A 13,775-nucleotide genomic window follows, 5' to 3' on the forward strand; every position below is an offset into this window, starting at 1 on the left:
AGGCTTAAATTGTTGCAAATTTAATAACCTTAATTTATGTACTGAATCATACTTGTCGGAAACGCATAGTTTATGACTTTTAGAGCAAAAAGTGAAAAAAGTCCAAAATTTTCGCAGTTTATCACGTGGTGCGCAGCGAGCACAACTTTTTCGAAGTTGCAAATTGGGATTTACATCACCCTAACTGATCCAAACAACATACCAAAAATTCAAATCTACATCGTGCTTTGCGAATTTAATGTTAATTTCCACTGGCCTAAATGATTTATGTTAAGCAGCTTTTTTTATTAATTACTGAATAATAAGTCAATTGCATACGATTAAATGTGGTAAAATGGAATTGTTACTTTTTTGCAAAAATTTTGGGAGTAGGTACATATCTGGACTAGTGTAATAATAATTAGTAGATTTTATGTCTTCCCTATATGAGAAAAAAAACACAATAAAGCTTCTTTTCTCATTCACAATTTCAACAAAACTTAAAGATTTTATAACAATCGGACATCACGAATTAAGGAACAAGATACGAATCACGCACTAAACCGTCCAGACAGCCGACAAATGTTGTTTTAGGAAGTCGCTGTTAGTTTCTAGCGTAGGTACTTTAGCGAAGAATGCTTTCCACCCAATATTTTTACACTTTGGAGAACAATTTCCGCGACCTTTGACCTCGCCGAATAATGGGAACACCACGATCGATGGGGGGTTCTGACGCCCTCATTAGGGTTGCCGAATAAACTTATTATAAACTATGGCACCCCATTCTTGCTGCGGATACGTGTATTTTTTTTAAGTTGAAAACAAAGTTTATATGAAAATGGAAATCCTTGTTTAATTTATTTGAACAGTAAGCATGAAAACGCATTTAGACAACGCTCATCACTCTACATGGCTCGAATGACTTTCGATTAGATGTGGACAAAAAAATCTATTACAAGATGACTTATGTAAACCTAATAAATATTGCATTAATCTTGTACAATCAAGATGAACCACATAAAACATGCAATATAAAAACCTACATATATGCAGTAGATAAATACAAATACGTTCGCATCAAGGATCAGTAATCAACAAACACTCACAACAAACCAATTATCAAACAATAACATAGTAATTCGTCAACAATGCACGCCGTTCGTATTCTCGTCTTAATTACCGGCTCACTGGGATCCCTTGATGGATGGAGGCGATGCATCACACCCTATCGGGAACTGCTTGCTGTTTCCATTACCTAACTATTGGACAATGCATAGGTTCAACAGTTTACTGTAATAGAGTGATGGAAACTTAGGATATATTTGTAGCAACGATAAAGTTGAAGGTGTTGAAATGAAATAATTTGTTGCAACATCTGTACCGGAATAATGTTACATTGAACAAAAGCCTCGGGTGGAAAGTTCTTAATAGATATTTAATATCTATGACTTAGATTCAAATAGTAAGAGCACCCAAAATGTACTTAAATATGTGGGTTTTGTATACCTTGCAATATGGCCATCTTACATTGTTTTTATAACAAGAACCAATTCCAATTTATTTACAGCTAGTGGTCCGCCCCGGCTTCGCCCGTGGTACATATTTCGCAATAAAAGGTAGCCTATGTCCTTTCTTGGGTATCAAAATGCAAATTGGTTCAGTAGTTTAGGCGTGATTGAGTAACAGACAGACAGACAGAGTTACTTTCGCATTTATAATATTAGTATGGATAACAGAAACTAATTCCAATTTGAAGAATAATATAAGAAAAAATGAAAAGATATAAATAAATACTTCTATTTGACAGCCCTGCCGAAGTCTGCGCTAAAAATGCATTTACTTGCAAATACATATGAGAAGATGGGAGCCCCTTGAAGTTACATAATAATCGCCCCGCCATTCACTATTCATTTACGACCGCTATTCAATATTCACTCAATATATGAGCTTTTACAAAAATGGTTAATGTTATTTTGGAACATGTGAAAGTTTTTAGACATCCCGATAGCTCAGTGGTTAGTGACACAGACTTTTAATCAAGAGCGTTTGTTTCGATCCCAGCTGTTGCAATATATAATCAAAAATTGCAAAATAATTATAATATTTATTTTTTCAGTTATCTAGCTATTAGATCTTCTATCTAGTAGGTATAGTTTTAATACGTCGAAGTGTTCGTATTACAGTCTATTTTGTTTCAAAGAAATGAACTACCTACACTGAACGTACTTTAAACTAGTTACCCGCGACTTCTTACCGATATAAAACATTGTTTCAGAATAATGCTATTACGTCCTATTGCACTTTGTTACTTTGATGGCAGTATTAAATTGATAGCCAACTTACAGCTTCGACATAAGGTTTATGTTCGAGTATTAGCTATTTTGTCGTTCCTAGCTAGAGTACATATTATACGTAACTACCCGCCCTAGTAGATTTCTAATAATAGAGCCCCAATAAAAATCTAAAGCTTTGTTAGTCTTCGAAATTGAATCTATTGCACTGCACGTTTGTAATTAATTAAGTTCAAATAGGTTTCGATTAGCGTTTAGTCAGTGTTATTTAATTTTCATATTGAAATAATAGGTTACTTACGTTATTACTTTGTAATACCTTTCGATAAAGAGGATTAAACTCAAACAATCTATCGTTCAATTTTCTCATTAAGCCGGATTAAATTATTGGCTTTCAACAATCGCATTTATTTATTGGAGGCATTATGCTGGTTCTTATTGTCGGAGGCCAAGACTCACTTTGGGTCCCTGCGCCACTCCAGTAAGTAAGTATTATGCTGGTGGCTATCAATTATCCGTAATGCGTTGAAATCAATTAATGTACTTATGGTTTTACAATCCCTATCCACGTGTAGCCTATGGACATGCTTTGTTATGTGACTTTTACGTATTATATTTCAATAACGAATTATCTCTTTACTATCATAATTAACATTTTCTATCACATAAGTAGCTCTGCTCAAAAACTCAAGAAGAGCATCACCTCACTATCAAAACATTTTTCAAGCGTAGAGTGAACAGGTACCTTCTAGGGAAGCGAGTACCATCTTAGACCACATCTCAGCTTAACATCAGGCGAGATTGTGGTCAAGCGCTTCCCTATCGACAGAAAAAAAACATATATATATATATATATATATATATATATATATACCTTAGAATTAAACGCCCTCTGTACATCATTATTAAGTTGTTACAAACGCTCAAGCAATATACATAATATTTTCCTAGAAACAAGTGAACAATCTACACCTACTCTTACTATCTCCTCATTATCGTTTCCACATGAGTCAGTTAAGATGCTTTTGACCCGGCCCTTTTATAAGTACATCTCGATCTATTTGCTTGCGACACTGATTTTAAAGAAGGTAAAATATAAGAGCTTTAGTATAATTGCATACGAGTATTTTTCATCATATAAATCACTTTTATGTAAGTACGAAGTAAAACTTATATTAAATATAATCATTTAGGTACGGCTTTCAAATCAATATAACTACAACATTAAAGTAACTATGCTATTATTGTATAAAACGTATATTTGTAAAGAGCATTTGCATTTTGATGGTAATAAAAATTTGCCAACAAATTCCAGGAACTTCAGAAACGCAGTTGCGTCACAAAATTGAAAAAAAAAAATTAAAACGACAGCATGAAAAGTTTGATAGTTACAGTTAGTATTTGTTTCGAGTTAACTCGCTACAAATTCGTCGAGCCGGGAGCGTTAGTCCGAAACTTTGCTTCGTTAGCGACAATCGAATGATGTGGTCGCTGAAAACTCTCGCTTTACTCACATGTCGATCAACACCTGCCAATTTTAATTTAGTGCATTGTTTTCTAACTATCCGAGTGTGTAGAAAGCAGTTTATTTAATACCAAAAAAAAGTTTCTTTTCAGAGTTATTAAATTGTGGTAAGTAATTATGTAATTCATATTATCAAAATTTTAAAACATTTTCCGATTTTAGAATTTTAAGGTCAAAAGCACCAAATAGTACTGCTTCTGATTAAAGATTTTAAAAATTTACTACAAGTTACGTTTTTAACATTAAATTAGTAGTTCTAACATCTCTTTTCTCTTCTAACAACGCTAAATCATCCCCTCAATCCATAAGACATCATAGAATCCACACCAATAATCCTGCCCACTGAAAAGTAAGCTTATTAATTATACATTAGCCTCATATAACCAATATTTGGTTAACGCCCACTATTCGCTTTCAGTATGAATACATAATTTACCACGCGTTGATCATTTACAAACTGCTATAGTACGGTTATTGGTTTCGGATTAATAGCTATCAGCTTCATATTATGCAGTTAATAAATCTCTCTCGAACGCGTTCTAATGAAGGTTACACAATCATGATGAGTGGGATTTAAAATTTATACTAAAAATATAAAGCTGAAGATTGTTTATGAACTCGCTAATCTCAAGAACTACAAGAGAGATATCAAAATTTCTTTCACCATTGGTAAGTACGTGATTCCTTGGTACATATAGGCTTATATATGTGCTGGGGCTGACCGCTAGTGCTCTATAAAACTAGGTATTTAATGTGAATACAGATATATCTTTATGTATAAACTAGCTTTCCGTCCGCGACTCCACTCGCGTGCGCTTCACGAAATCGCGTGACAACTGTCCATACACGTTTCCACACTTTTTCCCCTTCACGCTTTGATTTCGCGTAAAGAAATGACCGTCTTCTAAGTTTATTTTGCAACCTTTCTATATAAATTTATTCTTATACATACAGCGAAGAAAATGTAAAAAAAGCAGTTATTTTCGCACTTTTATATTAGTATGAGAAAATACTGAATCAATAAACTTAAATATATTTTGATTATTAGTATAGAATTAATATTTGCGTGTTAAAGTTTATTTTATGAAAATGAACTTCTAAGTTTCCTATATTTAAAACTAAGTACCTACAATGTATTAAATTTTAACCACTCCTTTAATTTCGAAAGACATCTTACATCCTGTGTGATGTTTCCGAACTAAGCTAATTATAGAGAAATTATTATTTAATAATAAATTAAATTATTATTTAATTATTATTTCAATAGGCAAATGGAACGAATGTTATATACTTTGTTGTTTAACTAAATAGGATATGCATTGAGAGAATTAATGAGAAATAGTATTTTAATATCATATTATAAACTATAAAGCCTTCGAAAGCGCACGTTCAAATCCTACTAATAAATACATTAAATAATAAACTCTAATGTATCAAATAATTTATTCAAAGCTGGAATTTTTTGGCTAATAAAGCATGTAGTCCAGGATCCTTCGCCCATTTTTGCAAGTGATTACTATCAAGCTAATTTTCCGTGAGTAGCTTTATTTTGATGAGACGCCCAATAATTTCCTGTACGAAACTCTCGATTGTGGTAGCTAACAGAGGTAACAAGGATAAAATATTTTGATTTGATGGTTCTTGTCTCATCAAAATAAAGCTACTCACGAAAATTAGCTTGATAGTAATCACTTGCAAAAATTGGCGATGGATCCTATGTATATATTGTCGATGTATGTATTTTGAAATTGGTAGAATTAGAATGCAAAGCATATATTAACAGTAGAATAATGATACATTATATATTAACAGTAGAATACATATATTAACAGTAGAATAATGATAAAATTCGGTGGCTTTAACCTTGTCCTGACAATAACGTACACTGTTAACCAATCATCAATTATTTACAATTACAGTTATATACATCTCTGAAATTATTTTCATAGATAACGAACTATGTACTCTTATCCATAATCATTTCTACGAACAGTAACGTAAAGAAACGAATTGATTACATTCGCTTGCGATAAACGTTCAGCTTATTGAAATCTTCATTTTGTTAAAATATCAATAGGCTTGTTAGGGTTTAGTGAAAAAACTCTTCGGTATGAATAGTAGAAAAGCCATTTTTAATTGGCGAGCCGAGTGCTTCGTCGAAATTGTTTACAACTGGCCTAATCCATTCAAACTCTGTAAATTGTAATGTAAATTGCGAGGGGAATCTAAGACTCGTGTAGCGTACATTCAGATACGGGTGAATTTAACAACGAACATTACTTTTATATTGTTTAAAATGTACGTAATCTTGATGACGAGGCATTTTTCTACGGTAGAGACTTTTAAAAATCATTACAGACTTAAATAGAACCTCATTTTAGTCAGGTTGCATCGCTCTTCAAATTTATAGTCCTCGCCGTTATACCTTCTAACAGTTATTCTTAAGTAATTATACAATTAACAATAAAAATAACTACACCAACTAAACACTTGATCATTATTTGATAATTTCAAATATAACATCCCCATCAATATAAAACGGGATAATACTATGTAATCCGTTTCTGACGACGGCGAGCACGGTCTCGGAGAATCTGTGTTTTCGTTAAAGATTTATTATTTTATAGTTGAATCTAAATTGTATATATTATAATTAGGTATTTTTAAATAGTTTAAATATTAATATACCTACCAACTTGTGATTGACTTTAAGTTCACTTAAAACTATAATATGCCACATATAAATATAGGTACGATACGGTTATATTCGACAAAAATTGCACTTGCTACAAAAAAAAAACTCCTAATTGAATGTAGATTGAAACATATCAATAGCACGTTAGTTCATGCAATCACCTACATTAGTTTCTGATAACGCACATTACGCTCGCGCGCCACTTCAAGATTGTCACGCACTTTTGACCGCGATTGAACGCCGCATTGTTTACCTTATTTTGGCTCTATTATATTATCAAGTTCATGATTTTAAATTATCTCAATACATATCAAGCTCAAAAATCAAACTTCTACTTATTCTAGACTTACTTTACAAGGACTTTTGTATAATATAAACACTGAGACTCATACCTATAATAGGATATTTAATACGGATGAAACTGGAACAAATAACAAAACGAACCATTAGAGTAAATGAATATAGATCACATTTATGCTTTCATTTTCGATATGTAAAGCATTGTTAGAGCATTTATAAATAATGAGCATGAATTCTAAATTATTTTAGTTTGTATTTTAACAATAGCACTACTACGTACATACTTCATAATATTAAATACTAGCGACCCGCCCCGGCTTCGCACGGGTGCAATGCTGATACTAAATACCTACAGAAAAACTTTTAACGATGTATATAAAAACATAGCGGCCCGGCCGGCCGGTACCGCTGCAAACGGTACGTCCCGCAATTTTTAAATCTGTAATATCTTCGAAAATATTCACTTAAATCATACGGTGTAAAGGGCCATATAGATCTATATTAAATGAACAATGTATTCAAGGTATTTAATTGGTTATGGATTAATGCTGTATTGGTTTAAATCGCTTCGAAAATTAGCCATTATTTGACGTAAAAAGTAAATGACAAAAAAAAGTTATTGTGGGTAATCCATAAGAGATAGACATATGCCATCGCGGACTTTTCTATAGTACCGTAGTAGTAGACCTTTTCAATGTGTACAATACTTAGTACATTATTTTGATAAAACTCGTAGGGTTCAGCCTGCGTTTGCAATGTAAGCGGAAAAAATGTAATTATTTACGACATCACATTAGAAACCTCAAAAATAACAGTACTTCTCCACTATTTAATGGATGTTATTATACATATAAACCTTCCTCTTGAATCACTCTATCTATTAAAAAAAACCGCATCAAAATCCGTTGTGTAGTTTCAAAGATTTAAGCGTACAAAGGGACATAGGGACATAGGGAAATAGGGACAGAGAATGCGACTTTGTTTTATACTATGTAGTGATGTTTAATCAGTAAAAGGTTCCTGGCAGAGAATGAGCATCTACCACACAAGTAGGTTTCACTGTCTTGCAATTTTACCAATTCATCAAAGTCAATCTCAAAAATCTCGTACATATCAGCAGCTGTATTTTCACCGTTTCTAATTACTACAAAATTTGGATCGTTTACACTTAGGTACACGGGGATTACCGTACGAATGTTTTGAACGAGATCTGTCAACATTTCGAGTGGCGAGCGATAAAGCGCCAAGATTGTACATAAGATTTCAACACAGTAGCGATAACGTCGACGAGCGTTGATTCTTGTGTCTTGATTATTCATTAACGCGCTCGTAGTTAGCGGCCGTCGTGCCGTGAATTATAATAAGCGACGGTTTATGACGAGTCAACAGGAGCCGCTCGATGCTGGGATTGCGCAAGTGACTGTCGCCGCGTCACATCCATTGTTGTAAGTACTGTATAGGTCGCAGGTGCCGTCTTACCTATGTTCCTTAGGCTGTACCTATTGAAAACCGCCATTACATCTTCATATAAAATCTAAAAACGCAGCTCATTTTAGCAACTGCATTCCTATACTTCATTCAAGGTAAGCTTATTAAACGTAGAACCTTAAGACACGTACGTTCCTATACGTAAGGCGCGGGACATATACAAGCGGCGCGGCGCGCCGCGGGCGCGCTGCCGGCGTGCTGGTCCGGGAGCCAGCAGCAGATTTTATGACCAAGTTCCTCTCAAGCGGTAATTAGTAAAATGCATCAAAGTATAGTATTATGAAGCCTCGTGAACGTCAGCTGGAGCTCGGTTGGGGGGAAGAGCGGTTGTAGCCTCCCGTATCAGCTGACGGTTTTTCCACCAAGATACAGCCAGCTGACATATATATTTATCCACAGTTACATATAAGCTATCATCAGGTAAATTTTTGTTTGAGAGGAAATAACGGAAAATAAATTTTTCTTTAAATTTAACTTTCATGTTCGAGACACCAGCTGACGTATAATACACCATGTTGTAACCAGCTGACTATTTTTTTTCGTTGAGATATTGGGTTAGCTACAATTTGACAAATTTTTAGCTGAGAGGAAATGAATGAATGAATGTATTTTTTTTCCTATGTGCGTGGGAGGCTACAACCGCTCACCCCCCCAACCAAGCGCCAGCTGACGTTCACGAGGCTTTATAATACTATACTCTCATGCGTCTGACGAATTATCTCTTGAGAGGAAATAGTTAACCAAATTTGCACCTGGCTCCCTAACCAATCGGGTGCGCTATTGGCATTTTGTATGAAATAATTTTGGAAAGGCGGCGCAACCTTGGCACAACCGTGGCGTGCCGTCTCGACGCCTGTCCAAAATTCTTTCATACAAAATGTATAAGAAGGACGTGGTGCAAAACAGATTCAAGAGGTGCGCTTATGGCACGCCCGCGCCCGCGCCGCTTGTGTTTGACCCGCGCCTAAGACACAACCTGCATAAAGCTCACCTAGCAATTTCTAGTACCACATACAATGCGAAAGCTTATTAAAAGCTCGTTAAGAATCCTACAAAGCATTCGTAGCTTTGAGGTAAGCGTGAAAATATGTTCTCGCTTTAATATGGAGCTTATTAATAGGAAGACAGAAACCGAGACATTCTTTCATTCTGTCGGAAGCGCGCAATGAGACTGTTGAATGGATTTAAATGCTATAATATGCGAGAACATTATTTAAATACATCACTGAAAACACTCATATACCTACGTAGTACTATTATCTACTTATTTAAATACATTGCGAACTCTAAAGGTAAGCTTACCTATTGGAGAGCTGTTATAATTTGAATGTAATCGAGTGACATTGTGCAATAGGAAAAGATATGATCTAAGACGCGTTAATAAGCCTCTCAATCTTAAATTTCATGCGTTAATTTAGGAACATCATTCTATTCTCCTAACGCATCATTCTTTTCTCCTAGTATAACTAAGAATATATCGTGGTCCATTGAACATCCAGGCACAAAGATACAATACCTCTCCCGTAGTCGGCCGGGACGCATGAACGTGAACGCACACCACGGAAGCATTCCGTTTTAGCAGACGTGTATTTATTTAGAACTCAATTTATATACCTCACCACTACTTCGATAAATACCATAGTGATGTTATGAAATTCCACGGCTATTGTGCTACAAATTACATTACATATTAATTCCACGCAGTACGTAGGTACGGTAATTACGCGCAAACCCGCGCTTGCGTGTTAGTTCGCGCTATTTTGTTATTTCACTTTGAAATCGACGTATACGTCGTCGTCGTCGTCGTCTTCAATAACCCGTTTATTCGCCTAGATTCAGCGGTGTTCTATTGTTTTAAAATTAATCAGGTCAAATCTCATTATTATAGGATTAATGGACCTGCAGCTTAATTAATATAATACCCACCCTATATTATAATAAACAACTATTATTATCACACACGAATTAATAATCAAATTTCCTCATAGCTATGCTAATTTATTAATTTGTTCAAGATAAAAATCTATAAAATGTGTCATCTGTAATATGATAATTACATACAAGACAGTCGTTAACAGTTAATTATTTTTTTTTTAATTTCTATAGAAACTGGCTTCTTAAAAGAGAAACCATCGAGTTTTTGCCGGCTTCATCTCGATAGAATCAACATTCCAAAACCGGTGTATAATCATGACTATTCATCATTAGAATTAAAGTCTAAATGAAAAAAATATTCGCAGTATAAATAAATAATAGAAGATACAATAAATGAAGAGGTCTGGTTTTTTTTTCAAGGACACAACAAGTTTAGGCTAACTAAACAAAATTACAAAAAACTACAAAAGCTTAAACTTAAAAGTGAAATGTCGGTAGCCCATTCATTAGTTATGTATTATATAAAGTAAGTAAGTTATTGGGAAATTATGATTGAAATCTTAATTGATGTCAATAATTTTAATTTCAAACAATAATTTTTAACAAATTAAATAAATGTAAAGTGGGAAAATAGTCAACAGGTATAAAACTTACTTAATGTTTTATAAGAGACTAGCTTTCCACCCGCGGCATCGCCCGCGCAGTCAAAGAAAAACCCGCATAGTTCCCGTTCCCGTGGGATTTCCGGGATAAAACCTATCCTATGTCTCGGGATAAAAAGTAGCCTATGTCCTTTCTCGGGTAACAAAATATCTCTATACCAAATTTCATGCAAATTGGTTCAGTAGTTAAGGCGTGATTGAGTAACAGACAGAGTTACTTTCGCATTTATAATATTATAGTATGGATTTGATACAAAACAAAATACATTCATCGTAGGCGTAGGCGTTCTGATAAATATAGCTTAATCATACCTCTGCAACTCCCTAAAGCATTTTCATCTGAAGTATCTAAATATATCCCTGACACTTCAGCGAATAAAATAGGCTTTTACTTCGAAAACTCTACATCGTCATATATGTATTATAATAAACTAACTTTCAACCCACGATGATAACTATTAAAAATTTAATAGTAAAGCTTTACATTGATTTTTTTTTAAATTAGTGCATTAAGAAAAGTCAACAAACGACTAAATAAATGTTATAATTTAAAACTAATTTAGAAAAATAAGTCACTCACCGCCAGAGACTGTCTCCAAGGTGAAAGCGTTGAACTTCCACTGCACGGACTGCTGCAGGATGCACTGTAAAAGAGATATCGTTATCCACTCGCACAGGGCCCACTCTGTCCCGATGTTCATTTGCGTGACAAAGGGCGCCGCTACCATCGACACACGACAAGCCGTATAATCCGCTCACTCGCCTACACTATATTGAACTTGCTAATGACTAAAATTGTAGTGCCAAGTTTGGACTTCGTGCAAACTTTCAAAGAACGGAGTTCGGATAGTGCCCTCGCTTTTGTGCCACGTCACGAAGGTATTTATAAGTTGTATCTATCTATAGTAGAGGCTTTTAGGCGAAGTCTCTCTACTCCATTTTCGAATGTTCTAATATTTTTATGAAAATACTTATCGAGAACACGTCTACTTTATTTCGTGCACCGTTCGTGTAGTTCTGAACGATTTCAATTTCCTCTCGATGTCATTATTTAAGCGGATTGTACGGCACGTCCACGTGTCACCTCCTAGACTTATATGTACGGCGATATTACAAAATTTCGACCCCATTAAAGCTGCGCAAGATTTAGTGAAAAAATTAATAACTTGTGCATTGTTTCATTAAGTGAATTCTCTGGACAAAGGCTTCGCTAGATTGGATTTGGCAAAGAAAACCTTCGTAATAGCGCCGTCAACATACGCGCCTGTTTCTCAATGACCGAGTAAGGCGCTATGACAAAAATGATGCCGTCTCAAGTTATTCAAAGTGAAAGAAGGAGACGGCCGGTAATTACTACACAAGCGACGTTACTTTACGATTGTGAAACTGGCGCTAAATCATATTCGCAAAGCATTATTTTGCTTTATTTCAACATTCGAAGATTCATTGCTATATTGCCTACATAAATATTTTTAGATAAACTGCATACACACACAGTAGTGAAGTGAAAATAGATAGATATTTAAGCTTTAAAAGTAAAGCTTTAAGTCTTTTTGTTAACTCGACCACAAGGCCAGCACTGAGCTGGTGTGATTCCAAATGTCACTATTTAATATTATATCTTCATAAAATATTTTAAAAGGCTTAACGTTCCGGCTGTCCAAGATTTCCCATCGGACTGAAGCCGTGAAATAGTGCGCTTTCTGTAAGTACAGTTTGTGTTTGCGGTTAGTCTATGGTTTTCTCTTTTACATCCTAGGGATGAGCTATCTATCAATATTATACAGGGTGTAATCGTTAAGTGTGCACAAGCGATTATTCCGTAACTATTGCAGATATCAAAAAACTTTAAACTGATATCGAAAGTACTTAACCTAATGAGTAAAATGGCCATAATAAATTTTTAAAAATAATACGAGAAATAACCAAAAATGTTACATTAAACGCTCCCATACAATTTCCCATACATTTTGTATTCATAGTAGATTTTCGAAGTGACGTCCTTATTGTGCAATACAATGAGGAGGTCTATTTACAGTTTCTAAATGAACTTCCCTCCAAATTTGCGAAGTAATTAAAGCAGAAAACCAAAAAAACAAAAAAAAAGCTAAAATCTTTCATATTAAATGTATAGGTTGATCCAAAAGTAATGATAATTGGGTATTTCCTGTGCACATAAAAATATAAAATAAATGTTTTATGCTTGCTCATGTAATCACTAAGTTATCACAAAAAAATTATATCTGCAGGCCACGTTTCCAAGTATTAACATTAATTTTAATGTGAACAGTGCGAGCCAGAATGTTTCCCGACGAAAAGAAGAAACAACGATTCGACATTTAGAGGGTGAATTTCTAAATGTTTAATGAGATCAGGATAATTTTTTGTCACGATTTGTGACCATGGGCGTTACCTGGGTTCACCATGTTTATGCTGAAACCAAGAAACAATCAATGGCCTGGATGCGAGCTTCCAAAGTGACGGTGAAGATTTTCAAAGTGAAAATTAGTGGGATAGATTAAAGCCGTAGTTTTTTGGGACGCTGAAGAAATGTGGAATATTTTAAGAAGGTAGCCACTACTACACAGGGCTCTTACTACACAGACCAAATTAAAAGATTGCGGGACGGTTAGTAAGAAAAAGAGACATGGCAAACTTCGGTCTTGAATGTTGGTTCACCAAGACAACGCACCAGATCACAAAGCGTCAGTTGCGATGGCTGCCAATCAAAAATCGGCATTGAAAATGCTTGAACACCCACCCTGTTTGTAAGATCTAGCTCCTAGTTAATCAATCTCTTACCTCGGCACAAGAAACACCGTCGATTTTTTAAGACGACAGCGAAGTGATGGCCGATTTTCAGGGGTTTTTGTAGATGAAGTCAAAGTTTTTTTTTTCTAAGTTAAGGAAAAAAAATATCGAAGTATATTATCTAGTTAGAAGACTATCTAGAGAAATAC

The 13,775-nt window shown here is 34.7% G+C and overlaps 1 protein-coding gene across 3 annotated transcripts in view; it reads right to left on the reverse strand.

Moving 5' to 3' along the window:
- Window positions 1-13,775, reverse strand: part of LOC149491550 (uncharacterized) — a 135,492-nt gene that overhangs the window by 73,900 nt on the left and 47,817 nt on the right. For all 3 annotated transcript variants that reach the window (XM_089695233.1, XM_089695237.1, XM_089695225.1), the window contains exon 4: window positions 11,396-11,459. In XM_089695233.1, coding sequence (XP_089551359.1) covers window positions 11,396-11,459 — 64 coding nt within the window. The remainder of the gene's footprint in view (window positions 1-11,395; window positions 11,460-13,775) is intronic.

Source organism: Colias philodice, chromosome 1 (genome assembly GCF_061535455.1).
Source record: "Colias philodice isolate Cphi_HAF_F1 chromosome 1, ilColPhil1 Martin Lab GWU primary, whole genome shotgun sequence".
NCBI lineage: Eukaryota > Metazoa > Arthropoda > Insecta > Lepidoptera > Pieridae > Colias > Colias philodice.